Below are 18,338 nucleotides of genomic sequence, written 5' to 3'. Positions count from 1 at the left end.
TCTTATTGTTGGGGTCCCTCAAGGTTCTGTCCTTGGACCTCTCCTATTCTCGATCTACGCTTCTTCCTTGGGTCAGCTGATGGCTTCCCATGGTTTCTAATACCATTTCTATGCTGATGACACACAAATCTCTCTCTACTCCTCAGCTCACCCCATCCGTTTCCTCATGTATCATGGATTTACTAACAGACATATCAGACTGGATGTCACACCACTTCCTACAACTCAATCTATCCAAAACTGACCTCATAATATTTCCTCTCCCACGTGCCTCTTCCACTGATTTCTTGGTCAGGATCAATAGCACCACTATCAACCCATCCCTGCATGCCAGGGTGCTAGGGGTAACCCTGGATTCTGAACTATCCTTTTAGGCCCACATCCAATCCCTGTCCAAATCATGCCGCCTCAACCTCCGCAACATCTCCATAATACGCCTTTTAACCAATGAAACCACAAAGCTCCTAATTCATTCCCAGGTCATCTCTCGCGTTGACTACTGCAACTCCCTCCTCATTGGCTTACCTTTACATAGGCTATCCCACCTCCAGTCCATCATGAATACTGCAGCCAGGCTCATCCACCTTACCAACCGTTCAGTGTCTGCTACCCCTCTCTGCCAATCCCTCCACTGACCTCCAATCAGTGTCCTCCACCCCGCATCCAATCACATGAAGGTACTTACCTATAACCCATGGTGTGAATATGTTGCCTGCGTCCTGTACTGTAAGTTGAAGATACTAAAGCTACTCCCAAGAACATAAGGCCACCTCCACACGTTTCAGCACCCATGCCTAGAAACATAACCCACACATCGCAGGCGCATACATACAGAATACTGATTGCACTACACACGTTACATATCGCCATACACGCCCCAGTGAGAGCAATCATTCTAGGACCATTATTGATGGTTAGCCCTAAACTGATGGCCTGTAATGGCTTTTGAAGCTCCACCTATGGGCAATTTTCAAGTAACAAAGTTTGTCTTCATGGCACATACACAATATTAAGGCTTGACATGTTGGGTATCTACACTATATTGCCAAAAGTATTGAGCTCATTGAATTCATTCTCACACACAACTACTTCACTTTCAATAATGACATCTACACCATATTGCCCCACGTATTGGACCGCCGGCCTTTCCACGCATATGACCTTGAATGGCCCCCCAGTCTTAGTCTGTAGGGTTCAATATTGAGTTGGCCCACCCTTTGCAGCTATAACAGCTTCAACTCTTCTGGGAAGACTGTCCACAAGGTTTAGGAGGGTGTCTATGGGAAGGTTGGACCATTCTTCCAGAAGCACATTTGTCAGGTCAGGCACTGATGTCGGGGAAGGAGGCCTGGCTCGCAGTCTCTGCTCTTATTCATCCCAAAGGTGTCCTATGGGGTTGAGGTCAGGACTCTGTGCAGGCCAGTCAAGTTCCTCCACCCCAAACTGGCTCCTCCATGTCTTTATGGACCTTGCTTTGTGCACTGGTGCGCAGTCATGTTGGAACAGAAAGGGGCCATCCCCAAACTCTTCCCACAAAGTTGGGAGCATGAAATTGTCCAAAATGTCGCCTTAAGAGTTCCCTTTAATGGAACTAGGGGGCCAAGCCTAACTCCTGAAAAACACCCCCACACCATAATCCCCCCTCTACCAAACTTTACACTTGGCACAATGCAGTCAGGCAAGTACCATTCTCCTGGCAACCGCCAAACCCAGACACGTCCATTGGACTGCCAGACGGAGAAACATGATTGGTCACTCCAGAGAACACACCTCCTCTGCTCTAGAGTCCAGTGGCGGCGTGCTTTACACCACAGCATCCGACGCTTTGCATTGCACTTGGTGATGGTAGGCTTGGATGAAGCTGCTCAGCCATGGAAAACCATTCCATGAAGCTCTCTACACACTGTTGTTGGGCTCATCTGAAGGCCACACCAAGTTTGGAGGTCTTTAGCTATTGACTCTGCAGACAGTTGGCGACTTCTGCACACTGTGCACTTCAGCATGTGCTGACCCCGCTCTGTCATGTGACGTGGTCTACCACTTGGTGGCTGAGTTGCTGTTGTTCCCATGTCACAGATGAACTTATCGCCCAGGTGGCCACCTATCACAGGACCACGCTTGGAGTCACTGGGCTCCTGAGAGCGACCCATTCTTTCACTAATGTTTGTAGAAGCAGACTGCATGCCTAGGGGCTTGATTGTATACACCTGTGGCCATGGAGGGGATTGGAAAACCTGAATCACATGATTTGGAGGGCGAGGACAATACTTTTGGCAATATAAGTGTATATGTTTGGGGGTTATAATGGATCTTCCAGCCCAAAATGTTAACGTATGCAAAAACAGCTTCGGCAGTGAAAGGGATAATGAGAGCTAGATGGAATCACTCTCCTGTAATCACGCTCTAAACAATAGAGCTCCCCCTAGCTGCAGCCTGGTAATGACATTTCTAGGAGGTCTATTCGTTGAGCTGCTACATACTTCCCATCTTTAACCAGTTGCCGCCCAGCCTATAGCCAGATGACGGCCAGGCGAACAGCTCATCCCTCCGGGTGAACATCATATGGCGTCCTTTCAGGAACGAGCATTGCGCATGCCCGCGCTGCTGCGAGATCTGTCACCGACCGTGTACCTCAGACACAGCCGATGACAGATCTGTGTACCGGCCCCATTGCCAGTACCATGTGACCTGCTGTGACCAATCACAGCAGACCACATGACATTTATATACATTTGGGGGATACCTGTACCGTCCTGACATTTGGGGGATACCTGTACCGTCCTGACATTTGGGGGACACCTGTACCGTGCTGACATTTGGGGGATATCTGTACTGTCCTGACATTTGGGGAATTTGTACTGTCCTGACATTTGGGGGATATCTGTCCTGTCCTGACATTGGGGGGATTTGTACTGTCCTGACATTTGGGGAATATCTGTACTGTCCTGACATTTGGGAGATATCTGTAGTTCTGACATTTGGGGGTATCTGTACTGTCCTGACATTTGGGGGATATCTGTACTGTCCTGACAATTGGGGGATATCTGTACTGTCCTGACATTTGGGGGATATCTGTAGTTCTGACATTTGGGGGATATCTGTAGTTCTGACATTTGGGGGTATCTGTACTGTCCTGACATTTGGGGGATATCTGTACTGTCCTGACAATTGGGGGATATCTGTACTGTCCTGACATTTGGGGGATATCTGTAGTTCTGACATTTGGGGGATATCTGTACCGTCCTGACATTTGGGGGTATCTGTACTGTCCTGACATTTGGGGGATATCTGTACTGTCCTGACAATTGGGGGATATCTGTACTGTCCTGACATTTGGGGGATATCTGTAGTTCTGACATTTGGGGGATATCTGTACCGTCCTGACATTTGGGGGATATCTGTACCGTTCTGACATTTGGGGGATATCTGTACCGTTCTGACATTTGGGGAGATATCTGTACCATTCTGACATTTGGGGGATATCTGTACCGTTCTGACATTTGGGGGATATCTGTACTGTCCTGACATTTGGGGGATATCTGTACTGTCCTGACAATTGGGGGATATCTGTACTGTCCTGACACTTGGGGGATATCTGTACTGTCCTGACAATTGGGGGATATCTGTAGTTCTGACAATTGAGGGATATCTGTAGTTCTGACATTTGGGGGATATCTGTACCGTCCTGACATTTGGGGGATATCTGGACCGTCCTGACATTTGGGGAATATCTGTACTGTCCTGACATTTAGGAGATATCTGTACTATTTTGACATTTGGGGGATATCTGTACCGTCCTGACATTTGGAGGATATCTGTACCATTCTGACATTTGGAGGATATCTGTACCATTCTGACTTTTGGGGGATTTGTACTGTCCTGACATTTGGGGAATATCTGTACTGTCCTGACATTTGGGAGATATCTGTAGTTCTGACATTTGGGGGTATCTGTACTGTCCTGACATTTGGGGGATATCTGTACTGTCCTGACAATTGGGGGATATCTGTACTGTCCTGACATTTGGGGGATATCTGTAGTTCTGACATTTGGGGGTATCTGTACTGTCCTGACATTTGGGGGATATCTGTACTGTCCTGACAATTGGGGGATATCTGTACTGTCCTGACATTTGGGGGATATCTGTAGTTCTGACATTTGGGGGATATCTGTACCGTCCTGACATTTGGGGGTATCTGTACTGTCCTGACATTTGGGGGATATCTGTACTGTCCTGACAATTGGGGGATATCTGTACTGTCCTGACATTTGGGGGATATCTGTAGTTCTGACATTTGGGGGATATCTGTACCGTCCTGACATTTGGGGGATATCTGTACCGTTCTGACATTTGGGGGATATCTGTACCGTTCTGACATTTGGGGAGATATCTGTACCATTCTGACATTTGGGGGATATCTGTACCGTTCTGACATTTGGGGGATATCTGTACTGTCCTGACATTTGGGGGATATCTGTACTGTCCTGACAATTGGGGGATATCTGTACTGTCCTGACACTTGGGGGATATCTGTACTGTCCTGACAATTGGGGGATATCTGTAGTTCTGACAATTGAGGGATATCTGTAGTTCTGACATTTGGGGGATATCTGTACCGTCCTGACATTTGGGGGATATCTGGACCGTCCTGACATTTGGGGAATATCTGTACTGTCCTGACATTTAGGGGATATCTGTACTATTTTGACATTTGGGGGATATCTGTACCGTCCTGACATTTGGAGGATATCTGTACCATTCTGACATTTGGAGGATATCTGTACCATTCTGACTTTTGGGGGATATCTGTACCATCCTGACATTTGGAGGATATCTGTACCATTCTGACATTTGGGGCATATCTGTACCGTCATGACATTTGGAGGATATCTGTACCGTCCTGACATTTGGGGGATATCTGTACCGTTCTGACATTTGGGGGATATCTGTACCGTTCTGACATTTGGGGGATATCTGTACCTTCCTGACATTTGGAGGATATCTATACCGTCCTGACATATGGGGGATATCTGTACCGTCCTGATATTTGGGGGATATCTGTGCTGTGCTGACATTTGGGGGATATCTGTGCTGTGCTGACATTTGAGGGATATCTGTCCTGTCCTGACATTTGAGGGATATCTGTCCTGTCCTGACATTTGGAGGATATCGGTACTGTGATGACATTTGGAGGATATCTGTCCTGTCCTGACATTTGGGGGATATCTGTCCTGTCCTGACATTCTTGGACCTCAAGAAATGAGATCAGCCGTCAGTACTTCAGGATCGATCGATTTTCAGATATCTCCCATAATTTGTGAACTCTATAACTTTCCTACAGACTAAAAAATACATCCTAATTTGGGTTATTTTCACTCAAAAAATGTAGCAGAATACATCTTGGCCTAAATTTATGAAGAACAATTATTTATTTGCAAACTTTTATAACAGAAACAAAGGAAAATGTGTTTTTTTTTCAAAATTTTCAAACTTTATTGTTAACTTAGCGAAAAATAAAAACCCCAGCAGTGACTAAACACCACCAAAAGAAAGCTCTAGTTGTGTGAAGAAAAATATAAAATGTTAGTTTGAGTAAAGCGTTGCATGACCGCGCAATTGTCATTCCAAGTGTGAGAGCGCTGAAAGCTGAACATTGGCCTGGGGGCAGGAAGGGGGTAAAAGTGCCCGGTATAGAAGTGGTTATAGAAGTGCTGCATTGTGGCCAGTAGCTGGAGCCAATGATCACGGGAAATCATTATATGAAATAAAAATCGACCAACATTCATCAGGGCTCAGGGAATGCTATTTTTAACTTTTTATTTTTTTTTAATCGACTTCTCATAGTTTGCGAAGGTTTACACCATATAATCCACTCAGCCAATGACATGTGAGGACGCCATTTTTATGTTTCTCCTGCTATCAATGGCCGACCCGGTCCCACACTTCATCCACGTCTTTGGTGACCTCTGACCTCCTTATGAAGATCAGCCATGGAGTATATGTGAGGTGTATATCAGGGTGTGCGTCTTCCCCACATGAGAGCTGGGATGTCCAGCAACATTCATCTAGAAGACATTTCCCGCACCAAAGGCACTAATACACACCTCCAGGGTTGTATGGGACCACTGATGTCCAGGGAGTCAGGACTTCAGTGAGGAAAATTTCCCTCACTCAGGGCAGGAATGTGGCTTCTTCCCCCTGTGAGATCTGTAATGTGTGTAAAGGCCAGACTTCTGTGAAAAACATTTCCCGCACTCAGGACAGGGAAACGGCTTCTCGCCCGTGTGAGATCTCTGATGTATGCAAAGATAGGACTTCCTTGAAAAAAATTTCCCGCACTCAGGGCAGGAATACAACTTCTCCCCCTTGTGCGATCTTTGATGTCTGTAGAGACTGGACTTTAATGAAAAACATTTCCCACACTCGGAGCAGGAATACGGCTTCTCTCCTGTGTGCAATCTCTGATGACTGTAAAGGTAGAACTTCTTGGAAAAACATTTCCCGCACTCAGGACAATACAGCTTTTCCGCCGTGTGAGAACTTTGATGTTTCACAAGCTGCTCTTTTTCTACAAAACATTTCCCACACTCAGGGCAGGAATATGGTTTATCACCTGTGTGAGACTTTTGATGTTCGACAAGTTCTGATAATTTTACAAAACATTTCCCGCACTCAGAACAGAAATGCAGCCTGTCCCCAGTGTGAGATCTCAGATGTATGGAAAGCTTGGATTTCGTTATACAAACTTTCCCGCACTCAGGGCAGGAGTACGGCTTCTCACCGGTGTGATATCTTCTGTGCTCCTTAAGATTGGATTTAAAATTGAAACGCTTCCCGCACTCTGGACAGGAATGTGGCTTCTCACCACTGTGAGTTTTTTTATGCACATTAAGACTGGATTTAATACTGAAACATTTCCCGCACTCATGGCAGGAATATGGTTTCTCCCCCGTGTGAGATCTTTTATGCACAATAAGTTTGGATCTATAATGGAAAAATTTCCCGCACTCAGTACAAGAGAACCTGTTCTCTGTTTGCAGGCCGGCCCGGTCCCGCACAGTCTGAGGTTCCTCAGGATACGTGGAATCCGATGGTCCATCTACACTGGGAGGTGCCGGATGGACATTGGAGGGAGCCGGGTTTTCTCCTGGACTATACTGTGTGATGTCCTCATCTTCTACTTTCCAGTCTGGAGACAAAGTGAGACAATCCTCGGAGGTTTTCCTCATCTCCCGGCCATGGACTAAAATACAAAGACAAAGAGGATTACTAGACAGGAGCCCCACCAGAGGTGAGGATGGGGGGAGGACAACCAAGAGGAAGACTGGACTCATCCTGAAGACCACCATCATTGGGGTATTGGCTCCTCCCCCCAGCCTGAAGACCACCATCATTGGGGTATTGGCTCCTCCCCCATCCTGAAGACCACCATCATTGGGGTATTGGCTCCTCCCCCATCCTGAAGACCACCATCATTGGGGTATTGGCTCCTCCCCCATCCTGAAGACCACCATCATTGGGGTATTGGCTCCTTCCCCATCCTGAAGACCACCATCATAGGGATATTGGCTCCTCCCCTATCCTGACCCTAAAGACCACCATCATTGGGTATTGGCTCCTCCCCATCCTGAAGACCATCATAGGGGTATTGGCTCCTCCCCTATCCTGACCCTGAAGACCACCATTATTGGGGTATTGGCTCCTCCCCCATCCTGAAGACCACCATCAATGGGGTCTTGGCTCCTCCCCCATCCTGAAGACCACCATCATTGGGGTAGACTCCTCCCCATCCTGAAGACCACCATCATAAGGGTATTGGCTCCTCCCCTATCCTGACCCTGAAGACCACCATCATTGGGGTCTTGGCTCCTCCCCCATCTTGAAGACCACCATCATTGGGGTCTTGGCTCCTCCCCCATCCTGAAGACCACCATCATTGGGGTATTGGCTCCTCCCCCACCCTGAAGACCACCATCATTGGGGAATTGGCTCCTCCCCCATAATCACTTTCTGGTTGGAGGATGTGATCACATTATCATCACCATGTAACAGTCTGTGCTCCAATCACATCATCCGATATAAAATGTCCAGCTGGTAGGAAATGGGGAGAACAGAGGAGAAGACATATTATGTGTATATATATATATATATAAGAGTGGGGGGACAGCAGAAGTCAGGAGTATTGAATGTACAACACACATTATATAGTGCAGGGGTCAGGAGTATGTAATGTACAACATAGAGTATATAGTGCAGAGGTCAGGAGTATGTAATGTACAACACACAGTATATAGTGCAGGGATCAGGATTATGTAATGTACAATAGAGTATACAGTGCAGGGGTCAGGAGTATGTAATGTACAACACAGAGTATATAGTGCAGGGGTCACGAGTATGTAATGTACAACACAGAGTATATAGTGCAGGGGTCAGGAGTATGTAATGTACAAACAAAGAGTATATAGTGCAGGGGACAGGAGTATGTAATGTACAAACAAAGAGTATATAGTGCAGGGGTCAGGAGTATATAATGTACAACATGGAGTATATAGTGCAGGGGTCAGGAGTATGTAATGTACAACATAGAGTATATAGTGCAGAGGTCAGGAGTATGTAATGTACAACACACAGTATATAGTGCAGGGATCAGGATTATGTAATGTACAATAGAGTATACAGTGCAGGGGTCAGGAGTATGTAATGTACAACACAGAGTATATAGTGCAGGGGTCACGAGTATGTAATGTACAACACAGAGTATATAGTGCAGGGGTCAGGAGTATGTAATGTACAAACAAAGAGTATATAGTGCAGGGGACAGGAGTATGTAATGTACAAACAAAGAGTATATAGTGCAGGGGTCAGGAGTATGCAGTGTACAACATGGAGTATATAGTGCAGGGGTCAGGAGTATGTAATGTACAACACAGAGTATATAGTGCAGAGGTCAGGAGTATGTAATGTACAACACACAGTATATAGTGCAGGGATCAGGAGTATGTAATGTACAACATAGTGTATAGAGTGCAGGGATTAGGAGTATGTAATGTACAACATGGAGTATATAGTGCAGGGGGCATGAGTATGTAATGTATAAACAAAGAGTATATAGTGCAGGGGGCAGGAGTATGTAATGTACAAACAAAGAGTATATAGTGCAGGGGTCAGGAGTATGTAGTGTACAACATGGAGTATATAGTGCAGGGGTCAGGAGTATGTAATGTACAACATGGAGTATATAGTGCAGGGGTCAGTAATCAGTGGTGGCTTAAATATTTAATTAACTAAGTCAAGTTGCAGAGGTCCCACCCCGCTGCCTCCCATCTCCTGAGACTGCACTCAGTGACTTGGGTCTGAGACTATACAGATATATCCCTCCACCCGGCACAGCCAGAAGACAGAGCAAGTGACCCCGGGGGAATTGTTCTGATAGAGATCCTACTATACCCGGGATGGGGCAGGAGACCTCACACACATGCCCCGGGTGTCTAGGCTGAGCCATGCTTATGGTGGAAATCCACATTTTGCTGCCGGATGATCCCCAGAATCTCCATAAATCCAGTCTAGAGACATAAATTGTGTCTGCAGCACAGAGAAGGAAGATTATTCAAGAGGAATTCGGGAATACAGGACGGGGAACACAGCTCAGGAAAGTGATATCACCCCGCCCTACTCTGCACCAATCAGTGAGCAGTATGGGTGGAAGAATGGATTTAGTGTTCATGACCCACCTGTGCTGATCTCTGTAGGAGTGTCCTCCTCTATAAATGTCCCCGTTATTCCATCCTCCTCCATAGACTGCTGATCATCCCTCACATACGCCTCTTCTTCTTCTGATTTCACCTCAACTTTTATATCTGTCAGATCTTCACCCTAAACCAAGAGAAGGAGAGAAAATATCATCTGTAAGATATAAGCATTAATATTGTGACATCACACAGAAAATCCGCACATCGTCTCCATGAGTCCATGTTCTAGATTCTCCATCCCACCAACCTTGTAATGGTGAGGGATGGTGTGACCTTCCTGTGTGGAATCCCAGGAATACAGAGGATGGGGACATCTCTCTGGTGGGTTCCTGGTATTAGGTGGCTCCATCATATCTTTGTGTCCTTCTGAAAACTCCTCCATCACTCCATACTCCTCATCCTCCTCTTTATACTCTTCTTTAACAACAATATTATCATCCCCGAGGATTCCACTCTGAATATATAATAAAACATTCATTGTAACAAACATGCTGTGTATAAATCATAACTACCAGTGATTGTTCCTCACCTACCTGATGGTGAGGGATGGTGACATCTTCCTGTGTGGAAACCTGGGAATACAGAGGACGGGGACATCTCTCTGGTGGGTTCCCATGACTGGATCCATCTGTAGGAAACACACACACTGACTGAATCCATTGTTTCTATGTGTTTATCAGATGATGGGGGATCTAGGTGGATCCTCCGTACTGCTCTCTCCTTTCCAATAAAGTCTCCTCTTACCCGGTGATGTGAGGGGCGGCTGATTGTCCATCATGACGTCCTTGTAGAGGTCCTTGTGTCCTTCTAAATACCTCCCCTCCTCCTTAGTAGATATGGTTCCAGAATTCCCAGCCCCATTCACTTCTCCCTTCAGCAGCTCAATAATCTTCTTGGTGACTTCTAGAATCTTCTGCATGTTGTGTCTCTCAGGAGTCAGTGAGTGAGGTCGAGGCACTTCGATGGTCACACGGTCACCAAACTTCACAGGAGGCAAACTCTATATCAAAACACCAATAGTGACGTCATACAACATTCCCAGAATCCTCCTCACCTCTCAGGTCAGGTCTGTGTTTTATTAACCTCTTGCCGTCCGCCTGCTGTTTATAAACGGCAGGGCGGTGGCAGTCCAAGGTCGGGTTGCCGTTCCTAAACGGCACCCGCCTTTTCTAGCTGTGCGCGCTCCCTAGGAGCGCGCACCACCGCGATTCGGTGTCCGCTGTGTCCTCCGGACACAGTGAAACACCGATCGTCGGACGGGACCTCTGTACGAGGTCCCGGTCATGTGATCACTGATTGGCGAATCAGTGATCACATGCAAAGTAGTAAGCAAGATGTCACTTGTGACATCATTGCTTACTACGTGTGAAATCTGTGAATGATCACAGAGGTCACATGGTACAAGGCTATTCACAACAGCCTTGTACCATGTGACAAGCTGTGACCAATCACAGCTCACTCAGTAGTTATCAATGACTGCAAGAATGCAGACAGAGAGAAAGAGAAATGATTGCTTTTACATCCTATATGGGTGTAAAAGCAATCAGTGTAAAAAAAAAAAAAAAAAAATCTTCATCACCCCCCACAAGTAGTACAGTGTCACCATGGTGACACTGTACTGCTAGGGTGACAGTATGTAAAAATAAAAAATAAAAATAAAAAATAGTATTAAAAAAAATAAAATAAAAATGTAAAAAAAAATGTTTAAAAATTATAATGTTTGGTTATAAACTAATTTGGATTTTTTTTTTTTACTAAAAAAATAACGGAATAAATTTTGGCCAAGATTTAGGATGAAATATTATTTATTTGCAAAATTTTATTAAAAAAAAACACTTTTTTTCAAAATTTTTGGACTTTTTCATTTACATAGTAAAAAAAATAAAAATCCCAGCGGTGAATAAATACCACCAAAATAAAGCTTTATCTGTCTCAAAAAAATGGTAAAAAATTCATATGGGTACAGTATTGCATGACCGCGCAATTGTCATTCAAAGTGTGATAGCGCTGAAAGCTGAAAATTGCCCTGGACAGGAAGGGGGTAAAAGTGTCCGGACAGGAAGTGGTTAATAGAGATGAGAGTGGTGTCATGTGACCTCCCAGAATCCCCCTCACCTCACCGGTCAGGTCTGTGTTTTATTAATAGACGTGAGAGTGATGTCATGTGACCTCCCAGAATCCCCCTCACCTCTCCGGTCAGGTCTGTGTTTTGATAGAGGTGAGAGTGATGTCATGTGGCCTCCCAGAATCCTCCTCACCTCTCCGGTCAGGTCTGTGTTTTATTAATAGAGGTGAGAGTGATGTCATGTGACCTCCCAGAATCCTCCTCACCTCTCCGGTCAGCAGGTAGATGATCTTCAGGGTGAGGTTTAGTATCCTCTCAGTCATGTGACTCCGGTCCTCCTCCATCCTCATTTGGTCTATACAGGTCTCCTTGTAGACGGATAACTTTGGGAAATGACAGTAAGAATGATTTGTATGGTATAGGTCACACAATGGTAGGATGTGGATGGGGGGGGGGGAAATAGGAAGCTTGCTGTACAATTAACAATTACTTTCCCCCATGGGAACTCATTTAGTTTGGACTGTTTAGTCCAGCCCTTCAACTCCAGTACCCCCTAAGGGTCTCCTAGAATTAGCCAGATATCCATTTCCCTTCAAAGCCTTTCCATTCTCCTACTTCTTTCACATCCCTCAGTATTTTCCTCCCTTTGACACCAGTGATGGAACATATTCGTCATGGAAGGCTGGGGAATATCTTCTTCCTCCTGACCAGCAATGTAAGGGACTCCTGACCCCTGCACTCCATCATTGTGTTGGCTGCATATTGTAATGATTGCCCATTGGCTGCCTGTGGTAATAACTGCCCTTTGTAGGCCATGTATGGTCAGGATGGTCATTGTCCTCACTACTACTATGGTCACCCTCTTCTTCCCTCCTATGCACCCTCCCTCCCCAATCTCTCCCTCTCTACTGGTGCCTTCCCCTCCCCTCTAAAGCATGCGCACGTCACTCCCATACTTAACAAGCCCTCCCTGGATCCCACCGACCTGAACAATCTTAGACCCATCTCCCTGCTGCCATTTACCTCTAAACTCCTAGAACGCTGAGTCTACAATCACCTGAGCTCCCACCTCACCGACAATGACCTTCTTGACCCTTTACAGTCTGGCTTTCACTCACTACACTCCACTGACACCGCCCTACTAAACCTCACTAATGATCTACTAACTGCTAAAACCAATGGCTACTAACTCCATACTCATCCCAACCAATGGCCACTATTCCGTACTCATCCCAACCGATGGCCACTACTCCATACTCATCCCAACCGATGGCCACTACTCCGTACTCATCCCAACCAATGGCCACTACTCCGTACTCATCCCAACAAATGGTCGCTACTCCGTACTCATCCCAACCAATGGCCGCTACTCCGTACTCATCCCAACAAATGGTCGCTACTCCGTACTCATCCCAACCAATGGCCGATACTCCGTACTCATCCCAACAAATGGTCGCTACTCCGTACTCATCCCAACAAATGGTCGCTACTCCGTACTCATCCCAACCAATGGCCGCTATTTCGTACTCATCCCAACCAATGGCCGCTACTCCGTATTCATCCCAACAAATGGTCGCTACTCCGTACTCATCCCAACCAATGGCCGCTACTCCGTACTCATCCCAACCAATGGCCGCTGCTCCGTACTCATCCCAACCAATGGCCGCTGCTCCGTACTCATCCCAACCAATGGCCGCTGCTCCGTACTCATCCCAACCAATGGCCGCTGCTCCGTACTCATCCCAACCAATGGCCGCTGCTCCGTACTCATCCCAACCAATGGCCGCTGCTCCGTACTCATCCCGACCAATGGCCACTACTCCGTACTCATCCCGACCAATGGCCACTACTCTGTACTCATCCCAACCAATGGCCACTACTCCATACTAATCCCAACCAATGGCCACTACTGCATACTCTAACTACTTGACCTCTCCGCGGCTTTTGATACTGACCATCCCCTCCTCCTCAAAAAACTCCCTTCAGTCTTCTTCTCACCTCACCCCTTCAGTCTCCTCCTCACCTCGCCCCTTCAGTCTCCTCCTCGCCTCGCCCCTTCAGACTCCTCCTCGCCTCGCCCCTTCAGACTCCTCCTCGCCTCGCCCCTTCAGACGGCTCCACCTCGCCCCTTCAGTCTCCTCCTCGCCTCGCCCCTTCAGACTCCTCCTCGCCTCGCCCCTTCAGACTCCTCCTCGCCTCGCCCCTTCAGACTCCTCCTCACCTCGCACCTTCAGTCTCCTCCTCACCTCGCCCCTTCAGTCTCCTCCTCACCTCGCCCCTTCAGTCTCCTCCTCACCTCGCCCCTTCAGACTCCTCCTCACCTCCCCACTTCAGACTCCTCCTCACCTCTCCCCTTCAGTCTCCTCCTCACCTCACCCCTTCAGTCTCCTCTCACATTACTAACCTACTAAGTGACATATCGGCATGGATGTCACTCCACTTCCTCAATCTTTCCAAAACTGAGCTCTTAGTATTACCTCCAGCCCGTGCCCCCCCCCCCCCACCCCGACTTCTCCATCAAGATCAATAACACAATCATCATTCCCTCCCCTCATGCCAGCGTACTAGGTGTGATCCTAGAATCCCATCTGTCCTTTCAGCCCCAAATCCAATCGCTGTCCAAATCTTGTAGACTTCACCTCCGCAACATCTCCGACCTCTGCAACAACTCCAAGATACGCCCGTTCTTAACCTCAGAAACCATTAAGCAACTTATTCACTCCCTTATTATATCTCTTGCCCTGACTATTCTAACTCCCTCCTCATTGGCTGACCTCATCGCAGGCTATCCTCTCTTCAGTCTATCATGAATGCTGCTGCCAGACTCATCCACCTCACTAACCGTTCTGTATCTGCCACCCCTCTCTGCCAATCCCTCCACTGGCCTCCACTCAGTGTCCTCCACCCCTCTCTGCCAATCCCTCCACTGGCTTCCACTCAGTGTCCTCCAGCCATCTCTGCCAATCCCTCCACTGACCTCCATTCAGTGTCCTCCACCCCTCTCTGCCAATCCCTCCACTGGCCTCCATTCAGTGTCCTCCACCCCTCTCTGCCAATCCCTGCACTGGCTTCCATTCAGTGTCCTCCACCCTTCTCTGCCAATCCCTCCACCCTTCTCTGCCAATCCCTCCACCCTTCTCTGCCAATCCCTCCACTGGCCTCCTTTCAGTGTCTTCCACCCCTCTCTGCCAATCCCTGCACTGGCTTCAGTTCGGTGTCCTCCACCCCTCTCGGCCAATGCCTCCATTGGCCTCCATTCAGTGTCCTCCACCCCTCTCTGCCAATCCCTCCACTGGCCTCCATTCAGTGTCCTCCACCCCTCTCTGCCAATCCCTGCACTGGCTTCCATTCAGTGTCCTCCACCCCCCTCTGCCAATCCCTCCACTGGCCTCCTTTCAGTGTCCTCCACTGGCTTCCCATTGCCCAACAAATAAAATTATAAAAATTAACAATAACATATAAAGCCATGTATAACTCCGCCCTCAAATGACATCACCAATCTTGTCTCCAAATATCATCCAAACTGTCCTCTCCACTCCTCGCCCGACCTCCTGATCTCTCGCTCCCTTGTCTCCTCCTCCCATGCTCGTCTCCAGGACTTCTCCGGAGCTTCCCCATCCTCTGGAACTCTCTACCCCAACTGATCAGACTATTGCCTACTCTGCCCACTTTTAGGCGATCTCTGAAAAACGATCTCTTCAGGAAGCCTATCCCACCCTCAGCTAATAATGGAATCTTCTACTCCTCCTACCAGTCCATCCCCTACAGTTATTACCTTTTGTACCACTAGCCCCTCCCTCCTAGATTGTAAGCTCCAATTAGCAGGGCCCTCCTAACCCTCTTGTATTGAACTGTATTGTGTCCCGTAATATTGTAAAGGGCTGAGCAAACTGTTGGTGCTATATAAATCCTGTATATTAATAATAATAATGTATGGTCAGGATGGTCCTTGTCTTGTCTGTTTATTGTCAGTGCTGCTTGTTAGAGGACCATATTACTAGAATGTATCTCCACAATGAGGAGAATGTTCCGGCCCCGGAAGTGGGGGAATGTTCTGCCCCTGAAGGGGTTAATCTGGGTTCCCACACTATATATGTGTGTATCATCATCTGCTGGAGATAAAAGACGTCACAGTGACTGAGGAAGAGGACAGACGTGACGATGGAGGAAGAGGACGGACGTGACGATGGAGGAAGAGGACGGAGGTGACGGTGGAAGAAGAGGACGGACGTGACGGTGGAAGAAGAGGACGGACGTGACGGTGGAGGAAGAGGACGGACGTGACGGTGGAGGAAGAGGACGGACGTGAAGATGGAGGAAGGGGACGGACGTGACGGTGGAGGAAGAGGACGGACGTGACGGTGGAGGAAGAGGACGGACGTGACGGTGGAGGAAGAGGACGGACGTGACGGTGGAGGAAGAGGACGGACGTGACGGTGGAGGAAGAGGAGGGACGCGACTGTGGAGGAAGAGGACGGACGTGACAGTGGAGAAAAGGGACGGTCGTGACAATGGAGGAAAGGGACGGTCGTGACGATGGAGGAAGAGGACAGACGTGACAATGGAGGAAGAGGATGGATGTGACGGTGGAGGAAGATGGCAGCCATGACGATGGAGGAAGGGGATGGCCGTGGCAATGGAGGAAGAGGACAGACATGACAGGAGGGGGGGGGGAGGGGGTTACTGGGTGTAAATAAAAAATCAGATCTTATTACCTCCTCTGCTGCCACTTCCACCCTTGTCTCCTCTCTACTTCCCCCTATTTCACCTCACTTACTGTCTATCCCTGACATCACTTCCTGTCTACAATAGAGACTTCCTGTCTGGGTAGAAGTGAGATCACCCCCTTGTGGAGCTCAGGGGAACTGCAGCCCCGAGAACCATCTGGTAGTGTGACCCCGGCCTTGTGCTGGGTGTGTATGGACTGTATGTCCTCATAGAGGGGTCACCTCCACTCCCACCAAGGGGGACAGAAATATATGACTGCCTAGTCCAGCCTTTCTCAGCCAGGGCTCCTCCAAAGGGTTCTAGAGTTTGGAGTAATGAACTATTTCAGTAGCAGTTGGTATCTCGGGCTGAGCTCAGTATGAACCTGGTTTCAGACTAAACTTTGGCTGTTGGGATGAATGGCAGAACATTATGCTGTCCTTACCTGTATGATGGGAGCTGAGAATCAAATATAGAACTCGTATTTCTACTGCTTCTATACATGACAGCATCCCGATAGCACCCATGGTGTCACTAGAAACCAGTAACCTCACATGGAATCCTCACCCATTTTAGGCAAAGGGGTGGGAATAGCAGTAATTTCACTGCTTAAACATAGCCACCGGCCCAAAGTATTGTCCCCGCCCTCCCAATCATGTGATTCAGGTGTTCCAATCCCCTCCCAATCATGTGATTCAGTTGTTCCAATCCCCTCTAAATCATGTGATTCAGGTGTTCCAATCCCCTCCCAATCATGTGATTCATGTGTTTAAATCCCTTCCATATCATGTGATTCAGGTGTTCCAATCCCCTCCATATCATGTGATTAAGGTGTTCCAATCCCTCCATGGACACAGGTGTATACAATCAAGCCCCTAGGCATGCAGACTGCTTCTACAAACATTGGTGAAAGAATGGGTCGCTCTCAGGAGCTCAGTGACTCCAAGCGTGGTCCCGTGGCCACCTGTGCAATAAGTCCATCCGTGACATTTCCTGGCTACTAAATATTCCACGCTCAACTGTTAGTGGGATTATACCAAAGTGGAAGCAACTGGGAACAACAGCCACTCAGCCACCAAGTGATAGGCCACATCGCATGACAGGGTGGGGTCAGCACATGCTGAAGCGCACAGTGCACAGAAGTCACCAACTGTCTGTAGAGTCAATAGCTAAAGACCTCCAAACTTGGTGTGGCCTTCAGATGAGCACAACAGTGCATAGAGAGCTTCATGGAATGGGTTTCCATGGCCGCGTAGCTGCATCCAAGCCTTCCATCATCAAGTGCAATGCAAAGCGTCGGATGCCGTGGTGTAAAGAACGCCGCCACTGGACTCTAGAGTAGTGGAGACGTGTTCTCTGGAGTGACCAATCATGCTTCTCTGTCTGGCAATCTGATGGGCGTGTCAATGATCACTGTATTGGTGTCACCAGGGATGTCAGTGGCAGTTGTGACGAACCGTCCTTTGCGATAACATTTTGCCCATTCTATTCTGGTTTTATCCCCTTGGTAAGTGGTCTTCCTGTTCTCCCCTCGGTAAGCGGTCTTCCCGTTCTCCCCTCGTTAAGCGGTCTCCCCGTTCTCCCCTCGATAAGCGGTCTCCCCGTTCTCTCCTCGGTAAGCAGTCTCCCCGTTCTCCCCTCGGTAAGTGGTCTCCCCGTTCTCCCCTCGGTAAGTGGTCTTCCCATTCTCCCCTCGTTAAGTGGTCTTTCCGTTCTCCCCTCGTTAAGTGGTCTTCCCGTTCTCCCTTCGGTAAGTGGTCTTCCCGTTCTCCCCTTGGTAAGTGGTCTTCCCGTTCTCCCATTGGTATGTAGTCTT

At 47.9% G+C, this 18,338-nt stretch overlaps 1 protein-coding gene and 1 pseudogene across 1 annotated transcript; both read right to left on the bottom strand.

Moving 5' to 3' along the window:
* LOC149464983 (uncharacterized) overlaps positions 1–7,761 on the bottom strand; it is a 46,521-nt pseudogene extending 38,760 nt beyond the window's left edge.
* Positions 7,762–7,921: 160 nt separating this feature from the next.
* Positions 7,922–16,601, bottom strand: LOC149464982 (uncharacterized). The gene is made up of 6 exons (XM_089673719.1): positions 16,531–16,601; positions 12,082–12,198; positions 10,495–10,750; positions 10,284–10,378; positions 9,998–10,204; positions 7,922–9,874 (listed from the first exon to the last, which is right to left on the bottom strand). The coding sequence occupies exons 2-6, from the start codon at positions 12,163–12,165 to the stop codon at positions 9,722–9,724; spliced, it is 795 nt and encodes a 264-aa protein (XP_089529845.1). The 5' UTR covers positions 12,166–12,198; positions 16,531–16,601; the 3' UTR covers positions 7,922–9,721.
* Between the last annotated feature and the right edge of the window lie 1,737 nt (positions 16,602–18,338).

This window comes from Staurois parvus, unplaced genomic scaffold (genome assembly GCF_062004578.1).
Source record: "Staurois parvus isolate SC_StPar_1 unplaced genomic scaffold, SC_StPar_1.0 ptg000144l, whole genome shotgun sequence".
In the NCBI taxonomy this organism is placed as follows: domain Eukaryota; kingdom Metazoa; phylum Chordata; class Amphibia; order Anura; family Ranidae; genus Staurois; species Staurois parvus.
Note: the sequence above shows the minus strand (reverse complement) of the source record. Positions and strands in the feature narration are given on the sequence as shown.